General features: G+C 42.4%; 1 protein-coding gene across 1 annotated transcript in view; it reads right to left on the reverse strand.

The window, feature by feature from the left end:
- Positions 1–6,539: 6,539 nt before the first annotated feature.
- Positions 6,540–10,521, reverse strand: part of LOC102207569 (zinc finger protein OZF-like) — a 6,753-nt gene continuing 2,771 nt past the window's right edge. The window contains exon 2 of the mRNA XM_005750861.1: positions 6,540–8,511. Within this exon, the coding sequence (XP_005750918.1) occupies positions 7,340–8,511 (1,172 nt within the window). The 3' untranslated portion in view covers positions 6,540–7,339. The remainder of the gene's footprint in view (positions 8,512–10,521) is intronic.

The following is a 10,521-nucleotide window of genomic DNA, read 5'->3' on the forward strand; positions in this document are numbered from 1 at the left end:
AGAATTCCAAGCAAGAATTTCAAAGGTGAAAAATGAATTAAATCCAGTTCGGAATAATTTTGTAACATGACAAAATGTGGAACAAGTGATGTTTTCCACATGCACTGTACGTTCTTTATCATCATCATCTGATAGCCTCCCTGGATGGAGTCTGCGGCACTCATGAGGATCATTTTGTGCCCGTTTTACTTGAGTGCACACAGAGCCTGAAGCACAGAGCCTGGCTTACCAGAGAAATTTGATAACCATCGTTGTGATACCAGTAATCTCACACTGGGGTGTTAGCTATTGTCAAGTCCAGCTAATGCAAAGAAAGCATTAGCTGGATGATCCAGTGGGACCCCATGAAACACTCCAAAACATCATGCATCATATTTTATGCAAAGCTAACTGAACCTTGTGCTATATTAATAAGACAATAAAATTATATTAGCATTAGAAAACAAGTCTTATTTGAATGTAAATTTGAGTTCTGATGAATGCACTCAGCTCGACTCTATTAGAGAACAAAACCCCCCAAAACTATTTTCTGTTGCATACACTTCCAGGCCTCTTGAGGTGTAGAGGGTGACTTTGCCTCCACATCTAAACAGGAAAATAAGATAAGTCTGGGGTTAAAGTGGGATTCAGTAGATGTAGTAGCACTAAGATCTGTTGGAGTGACTCACCATGGAGAAAAGAATCTCACAATGTTTTCTAAAGTGAGCTGAAGGAAATTTTCTTTGAGTTCAGGCTGTGATCAGTTGACCTGCTGCTCTTTGTGGATTTTAAAAAACGGAGTTAAACAAAACCACAGCCACTGAGCACCTGTCCAACACAGAGCTTTACAGTGCAAATCACCACAGTACTGCAACAGTACGCAACATTTGAATAACACAAAGTTAGTACAGCTTAGTTTGTTGTGCAGGACATTTCACAATAGGAAAATTCATAATTTATCAAAACACATCCTATAAAGGTCCAATATGTGATAAAAAATGGTGACATAACATGTCATTAAATCTGAAGTTTATCAAATGCCACTGAGCAGGCCTTATCGTTAAATATAACCTCTCCTCCTCCTCCTCCCTTGTTTTCTTACATCTTTCTCCATCTGAGTGAAGTTAGCATGCTTTCTTTTCTCTCCCTCTGAAATACAGCAGCTGGAACTTCAGCTAGCAACACACTGTGTGACAAACTGCACACAAACAGGTGGTGTTTGTGTTTTTGCTGATGTTTGTTGAGCTGGCAGAAACGTTGCATTTGAAATTACCTGCCTGTCTTTGACCCCACTGCAAATTATATAAATGAACATAAATTAACCAGCTTGCTTTGAAAATGTAAGGAATAGAAAGCAAAGATATTCATGTAAAAATTAGGGAGTAATAGTAAAAAGTTAGAAAAATAAGTATTTAATTAAAGTACAGAAAATTCTACTTAAGTACAGAAACGAAGTATCTGTAATTTGTTGCTTCCCAAGTAAAAACAAACAGTTTTACATTTTTAGTCACAGTAAGCGACAAGTTCACAACATCATCTTAAAATTTCTTTGTATTATTGTACAGTCTTTACCTTACAAAATAAACGCGCTTTGAGGCGACTGTTGTTGGCGCCATATAAATAAAACTGAATTGAATTCAGTTGAAAAATTCCAACATAATACTAAATTTCAAGGTGGTCAGCCGTACGGGTCCTTTGAACAGCACCTTCACTCAGTCTGTCCTTTTCTACATTAAGTGCTGTGTAGAAAGTATGATGATAACCAAAACCATCTGGGTTTTTCCTAACCGAAAACCTTGGCTGACTAGTGAAATCCAGGCTCTGTCTTTGCTTGGTTTGATACCACCCCTCCCCTGCACCCCCTACAGAGTAAATTGGTCCATCACCCATCACAGAGCGCTCAGCCAGCTGGAGAACAGGAGCTATGTGAGGATACTCTTTGTGGACTTCAGCTCAGCTTTCAGCACCGTAATCCCAGACATCCTCAACACCAAACTGGACAACCTTCAGTTCAGCACTGTCACCTGCTCCTGGAACAAAGATTTCTTCACAAACCAGCCTCCATCAGTACGACCCGACCTCCACCTTTCCCACCCCGCTGTCCTTCACCATCGGATCTCTGCAGGGCTGCATTCTCAGTCCCTTACTTTACACCCTGTACACCTATGACTGCACACGAACCCACCCAACCAGCATCATCGTCAAGTATGCTGATGACACCACGGTGTTCGGCTCATCTCTGATGGAGATGAAACAGCATACAGGGTGGAGGTAGAGAACTTGTCCTGCTGGTGCTCAGAAAACAACCAGAAGCTGAACGTCCTTAAAACAAAATAACTCATAATGGACTTTAGGAGGCGCAGACAGGTCCACTCCCCTGTGACTATGAATGGAGAACAGGTGGATTCTATCTCCACCTTCAGGTTTCTGGGCACACACGTCTTTGCCTATGTCACCTGGACCCACAACACCATTGCCCTGGTAAAGAAGGCCCAGCAGCTGCTGCACTTCTTCTGTGTCCTAAGGAAGAATAACCTGGACCAGAAGATGCTGCTGGCCTTCTACCGCCCCCTAGTGGAGAGCGAGCTCTCCTACTGCCTGGAGGGGCCACGCCTGAGAACAGGAAGGCTGCACAGAGGTTAATTAAGTTAATTAACCTCTGTGCAGCCTTCCTTGGGTGGTGTTAATTAAATTAACACCACCCAAAAAATCATTGGCTGCCATCTGCCACCCCGTGAGGCCTCCTGTCTCAGGAAAACCAGGGCCATCACAGATGACCCCTTGCACCTCACCCACCACTTGCTTGATCACTGCCCTCTGGGCCATTTGGACTGTTAACAAACACTATGCCCCCACACCCCACCCCTGCCCACCTACTTCACCAATCTGATCCACAGCCTGAGTAACCCTCACCACTCAGGCCACTCACTCACACACACAGACTCTATATAGACCAAGTCTTTTCTTTGCTCTCCAAGCACTTTGAACTTGTTCTTAAATGTGTGTCTTTCTCTTATTTTTGCATACATTTCCCATATTTCTTATTTATTCCTGCTGTCTACAATTTGTATTTGATTCTGGCACAGCTGGTGTATAGCACCCACAATTTTATTGTACATGTACAAAGACAATAAAGTTCTATTCTTTTCCATTATATTCTATTCTACTAAAAACTCTTGGCAAAACACCTCAACCGTATGGAAACATTTCTAGTAAGCACCTTTAAGCAGAAATTCCTGTGGTGTGATTATTGAATCTTGCATTGTAGACTCACTTCCTGTGAGTTCCCCTGCAGCCCCACTCTGTCTGTTTACAGGTTAATGAGACAAATTGTATTTTTATGCTAACATAAGCTAAGAAGAACATCATGAGGCTAATCCTTTAAAGATATTAAATATGAGCTCATAAAATCCGACTAATGTAACGCCCATCTGTCTTCCTCAATAAACACGATGGGCGCTTAATTACTTTCTTTCTCAAGTCGGCTTAATGAGGGAATTAAACTCCTAACCCTGGTTGTGTTAGTGCCTTGCTCTACACAGTGATCTGGACAAGGAGCTGCAGAAGGCAACCATACAAAGGGAGACTGTGTGTATAAATGTGTGTGTGTGTCGTGAAATATGGCAGTGGTGGCTGCAGACAAAGAGCAGGTAGATTGATGATTGATTAGCTGTGGCTGTCTGGCTGACTGAGACTCATTGGCAGCCGTCACTTTGATGAATTACACCGCTGTGAAAAACACACTGCACTCTGATTACTGCCAGCGAGGCTGGTGTGTGCGTGTGTGTGTGTGTAGTGGGGCTGATGGCCTGTATGTGCAGTGCATGTGTGTTTGTGCATGTTGCTGCTGATACGCTTCCCTTCATGACTCTGAATTGCTCTGCAGGGATTGTTTTTAGTGGATGTTGCCAGTGTTGTTTCCATGCTAATCCACTGTGCCCATGTTCACACACCCAAAATCCTTGCTTAGTATTCTGCCGAGGGAAGCGTTACATCCCCACAAGTCTGACTCAAGGTCCTATACGCTGTTCATAAACAGAGGGCGATTTGTTCATATTTAACAAGACGGATGACAGGTATGTACCTTTTTTTGTTGTGCCACAGCTCCACCTGTCACAGGATGCACTGAATAATTTATGCCGATGAAATCCACGCTCTGCCTTTTGATCTGGCAAAGGCCGGAAGCATTGAAATTATGGGCGATTTATTTAATGAAAGATTTCAGGAGCTGACACGGGGTTGGACCCACACCGGTGTTTGATGGTTGACACTGATGTGGGTGGACTTAAGCTGCTGACTGCTGGTATTTTGAGATGAAAGTGCTTTCAAAGAAATGCACATTTTTAATTCAGGAAATCGGCACTCTGTTAGAAGGTGTGTGTCTATAACTCCAGCATTTCCCCTCATTGTCTCCAAACATCGTCATTTCTTTTATTCTTACTTTATCATGAAAGAAATGTATCAGCCTTTATTTTTTGTACGTCTACAGCTCTGCAGTGCAAATGTCCGAATGTTGCACCACAAATGGATCCACAGGTAAATTAGCTGAGAATATGAGCACAGCAACAAACCATTAAAAGATCAGCAGACCACGATTTACCAAACAGGCAGTTAAAGCAGACGGTAAAGCAATCACAGGCAGGCAGTAAGCAGTTTTTGAGATTTTTCTTGAGGATAGAAACAAGTTTAAGGATTGCAAAAGCAGAGAGGACTGTTCATTTCTCCAGCACAACAACAAGTGGAGGGGGGCTTTGAGTCGACTTGATCCTCCAGTGATGTGTAGTGAAAGTATACGGATCGGTGGCCTGTGGGGAACACCAGGACATGTCCTGGTGGCCAGAGGGCTGTTTTGGCCTGTGATGAACTGTCAGCTTGAGCACTGATATTATAGGTAAACAGGAGTGAGTCTGCAATTATCTGCATGCTTGTCTACACCGTGGACAAGTCACCTGCTGAAAAAGGAAGGTGGAGGAGAGGGAGGCTGTTGCTGCATCTGAAAATAAGTGCCAGGTAAGGACCAGGCCAGGCAAATATATGCACAGTTATAGCCCAGGCACAATTTAATGAATACATATCCATGTGTTCATAAAATATTTTATCATCTGTCCTTCATATTAACGAAATAATCTGAAATTTTAAGTAGAAGAAGAATGTGAAGAAAATAACTTGAGTATGTTGCAGACACACTAGCTGGACACTTCACTGAGTTGACACTTCATTGAACTGCTGTAATTCTTCATAGAATAGATTAAGCATGAAGACATTTGGTTCATGCTCATATGATGGGGAATCTCGAAGTTCATACAGTACTGTTATCAATGCACAGGCACTTTGTCGGCCACTAACAGTCACACTCCGGTGAAACCGTCAGGGCGACTTGGGGTTCAAAGTCCTGGTTAAAGATACTTCAGCATGTGGACTGCAAGAGCCAGGGAACAATCCACCCACCTTCACCCAAGGAGTTAGCCTCACTTCCTGTTCTTAGATGATAGGAGTGGTGTGGTCTTCTGCTGCTGCAGTCCATCTGCTTCAAGGTTTGAATAAAATAATAATAAAAAGCAGATCAGCAGTTTCTGAAATGCTCAGACCATCCTGTCTGGAACCAACAATAATGATGCATTCAAAGTCTCTTAAATCACCTCCTTCATTCTGATGCCGTTTGATCAGGAGGTCATGCACTGAGGTGCTGTCATGTGATTGGCTGATTTGAAATCTATTTCAACAAGTGGCTGAACATGTGTACCTAATAAAGTGGCCGGTGAGTGTATATTTAATGCAACCAATTGATTTTGTTCAAGTCAGCTCCTCAATCACGTACATTTCATGTACTGCTTCCACTCAGAATTCACCTGTACGCACCTCTGTCCTCAGGTTTGTTTTTTTATTGGCTTTTTAGTTTTTTGCTTGAAATCAGCATTATTATCCCAGACATGAGTCTAGTGTTTATTTCCCCTAAATATCTCCAATGTATTGTGAACATTTCCTTAATGCTTGAATAAAAAGAGATTCAGTTGAATATCACCTCAATACCTTGTGTGCAAGCGTAATTAATAAGCAAAAGTGTCAAGTTGAAGTTGACTTTTAAATAGTTTTTACTAGCTGTCCCAATAATCATTGTCTTGCCACGACCATGAAGTCAGAAGGAGCTTTAAAAATGGGTAAGAGGGATGGGACAATGAAAATCTGACACAGCAGCAGTTGCTGCAGGTGGCTTGGCTGTACAGAGTGGCTTCAGACAGCAGACACATCTGTCTCTGCTGAGAATGTCCATCACGTGTACTGTAAAAGTTTGTGTTTAATCAATAGTGGCAGGTGAACCTCTCCATAGCAAGCTAGCTAGTTAACGCCAGCTATTAATGAAAACCAGAAACAATTAAGTTAAGATCATAAAATACTCAAACACTACTTCATATAACAATTACAAATTTACCAAGCACGCCGTGTCCTATTAATCACTGTATGTAATCTGATGTCAGTCACAGGTAGGTGTCCAATAATCATTTGATCCAGTAATTTGGGAAGTGATGTTTGAATAATTGAAAACGAAAAAGATATTTGTATTGAAAAGAATTTTTATTGTCCTTTACACTCTACATTTTTGAGACTACATTTTTTTGTTTACAAAAAAAAAGAAAAGAAGAAAAACAAAAACTGGCAGGGTCGATTTTTCAGATTTCAACTGATTCAGATGAACCACAAGAGCCAGCCGGCCTCTCATTTCATCACTCCTTCCCATCTTATATTATTTATTAAAAACAAGCCTGTAGTCCTCTAATATACATGAGAGACTAACACATAATCCCGCATACATATATCACGATTAGAGATGAAATACTTCAGAAGTGCTGGTGAATTCTCAGATTTTAAGGATTTCATCATAAAAAGATGCCCCCACAAACTGCATCTAAAAGATGGATGTATCCACCATGACATCATGTCACGAAGCCTCAAGCTGGTTTTCACCATCTTGGTGTTGAAACAAGTGGGGGAGCTTCTGCCCAGGATTTCAGACAGTACATATACTCTATTAATCCTCATCTGCCTTTATTACAGAGCATAATTTACAACATTTTATGAAATATGACCTAAAACCAGCATTTGAGTCCAGACTGGCCTCCTGCTGGTCATTAAAAAGACTGCAGACTTCTATTTTCTTACCTTGAAGCCATTTTCTTTTGTTGTCCTCTGCTGTGCAGTGCAACTCGAGCACTTGGAGCATTACCGCTGACGCACCACATTAACACAACATTAGACTTGAATCTAAAGGCAGGCTCATCATGTACAGTATAACGCACAGTAAAGTTACACAACCCTCTTTAAACCAAAACCTAATCAACTCATTTTCGCTCATATTTTCTCCTCACAGGTGTTTCAGGACTTTTTTTTCACCTGCGTGCCTTCTCATGTGGGTGGTTAGGCTCCCCGCCTGACTGAAACTTTCCCCACATTTCTCACAAACGTACGGCTTCTCGCCTGTGTGGACTCTCATGTGGACCTTCAAGGAAGTGGTGTAAGCGAAGTCCTTCTGGCATATTTGGCATGAGTACGGCTTCTCGCCCGTGTGAATCCTCGTGTGACTCGTCAACCTGGAAAGGCGAATGAACCTCTTCCCGCAGGTGTTGCAGACGTGAGGCTTCTCGTCCGTGTGTGTCCTCGTGTGCCTTTTAAGCTTTGAGGCGTTGACAAATCTATTCCCGCAGGTGGTGCAGAGGTAAGGCCTCTCACCTGTGTGGGTTCTCATGTGGCAGAGAAAGCTGTTGCTGTGGGCAAAACGTTTGCCGCAGGTTTTGCAAGAATGCCGCTTCTCGCCGGTGTGTATGGCCGTGTGCCTCCTGAACGCCGACGGGTCGTTAAACCTTTTTCCGCAGGTGATGCAGAGGTACGGCTTTTCCCCCGTGTGCGTTCTCATGTGCAGCCGCAGCTTATCGTTTCTTCTGAACGTTTTGCCGCACTTCTCACAGAAGCACGGCCTCTCATCCGTGTGGACTTTCATGTGGAGCTTGAAGGAAGCGCTGTAGTTGAAAACCTTCCCACATGTCATGCAGGAATACGGCTCATCGTCTGCGTGGATTCGTAGGTGATTTTTAAGCGTTGATTCATGTTCAAATGTCTCCGCGCAGGAGCTGCAGGAGTAAAGCGTCCCATCTATATTATTATTCGTAGTACCACAAAGTTCTTTTATTTGTAAACTATTCCTGCAGACTTGTGTGTTTTCATCTGTGTTGTTACAGACTTTCTTTGGTTTCGGCTCCGTTTTTAAGGGCATTCCTGAGTTTTCACATTTGACTCCTTCCTGTTCTCGACTCTCAGGTACAAAACAGGACAGAAGCTCGGCACTGCCCTCACAAACAGGAGTCACCATGAAGGCATCACTTTCCTGCTTCAGCACAAGCTGCTCTCCTTCCTCACTAATGCACAGCTCCTCCTGCTCCTCTTTAATCAGTGAAGGTTTCTGATCCTCTGGATCCAGACTGGCGTTCTTCTCCTGGATAGAGATTTCCTCTTCCTTCTTTGTACAGATGCAGCGTTGGTCTACAGGGACAAAGGGACACGAGGCAAAACGTGAGCAGATCGTTAGTTGGGATGTGACGGTGTGGAGAGACATTTGCCCTCCCCTCCCCGAACAAACACAAAAAAAATGCAGGTATAGAGAAGAACCCAGGTGTCCCAGTTTTCCACTGGGACTTGAACTCAGCTTGCACCAGTGGATCCTTGCGCATCCACTGGTGCACCTGTACTTAAGGTTTTGCAAGTGAGCGAGGGGGATGTTACATGTAGTTTTACACTCTCTGTAGGAAGGTTTGGAAAGACAAAATGATCCGATTTGTCACGATGAACTTAAAAGGTTAGTGCATCAGTTACTGTTATTTATATAATATTGTTATTCATTGTAAAATAGTTTTAGGCGTTGTCAAAATGCTTCATGTGTGTGGATTAGAGTGTGCATTTGCAAATCTTACTGTGTGCTTGTGGATCACACTATACCCATCTACAAACCCTTGTGAGGCAGTGGAAGAGATCCTAGTTCCTTCCAACAAACATGCCAACACGGGAGGTAGTGAGGAGAGGATAAAAGAAAAGAAACAACGGGCAATATAATAAGATATAAAATAATTTTATATTTAGGGCCACCATAAATAAATGGTGCAGTGTGAGGGGTATAGACACAGTGAGGGTGTTCAAAGAGTCCTCCTCCTGTGCAGGTTGCACCTGTGCATCCTTGCTCGCTGCTGCTCCAGCAGTCTCTTTTCTCCTCTGTCCTCCTGATACATTTCAGGATTTGAGGCATCCTTCAACATTACTTCTTGCCATTAACTTCCGGGTCACAGCCAGCGGGACGGAGGAGATGAGGAAGCACATATTAGAGAAAAGCCTCAGGTGAAGTAAAGATAATGCGTTACTCAAGGCTAACAACAAGGGAGCTGTCAAATAGTTCGTTTTGCTTAGCTTGCTTGGCTAATAATGAGAGCTGTTTGCATTCTCTAAATATTAAGGAAAGGCGCTTCACTGCTTCTTTTATTGCCTCCTTTAGCAGAGGAGACACTGGACACCACTGAAAGAATAACACCCGCTTCTTCTCGAGGTTTCGCCTTCACATAAATTTATATAACCTCTAAATCCACATAATGAGCTGTATTAAAATAATCAAAGTGTATGGAAGCTATAGTTTTATAGGTTTGCATTAGCAATATCTGCTGCTGCACTGCAGCATTTAGAGTTATGCTGGCAATACAATATAGAAGCTGTATTGCCAGCATATGCCACCACAGACACCCTGAATTGGCTAAGTGATGGATGAAGGGAATATTTCAGTCACAGAACAACTTTGAAAATGTGGAAAAGAAAGAAAAATATATTTACTGCCTTTTATGAGCCACATGTGCCATGTTCTTTAACATTCACGTGTTTATATGTTTTTGTCATATTGTGTTTCTGTTTGAAAATGTGCTCATTTTGTCCATGTTGCGGACATTGTAGTTTCAACACTGAAGAACACTGTTGACGAGTCTAGTGTAAGTGCGATCTGATCCTCTGAGCGCTGCACTTCTCCTTTCTTAAGACTTTTTCTATTCTTCCTAACACATTTCCATTAAGCAAGTGACTTTCCAGGAATTAGCCAAAAAATTGTAGACTTCTCAAACACACATGGTGTTCTTCCTGGTTAAAAAAACAGGGTTAGGGTCCACGCCCCTTCATGCGTAAGTAGATAACATAACATGCATCAGTTACAGTTAGTGACAGCTGTCACTGTGCAAGCACGTATGCTATTACAAGCAAAACACTTCTTAGTAATACACTAAGCATAACTATGATATGACCGTTGTAGAGAATGCAATGCGAGTAAGCCTATATTATTCATAACGGGCTTGACAAGATTAGTTCTCACAGTTTCTGTTTGACGGAAGGCCAAAGCCTCACGCTAGGCAACGTAATCATCGAATAAAGCTAAAAACAGTTAGACAAGTTCCCTTTTTCATCAACATTTTACCATATACAGTGGGGCAAAAAAGTATTTAGTCAGCCACCGATTGTGCAAGTTCC

This window comes from Pundamilia nyererei, unplaced genomic scaffold, assembly GCF_000239375.1.
Source record: "Pundamilia nyererei isolate P.nyererei 1_Seehausen unplaced genomic scaffold, PunNye1.0 scaffold00291, whole genome shotgun sequence".
Taxonomy (NCBI): Eukaryota; Metazoa; Chordata; class Actinopteri; order Cichliformes; family Cichlidae; genus Pundamilia; species Pundamilia nyererei.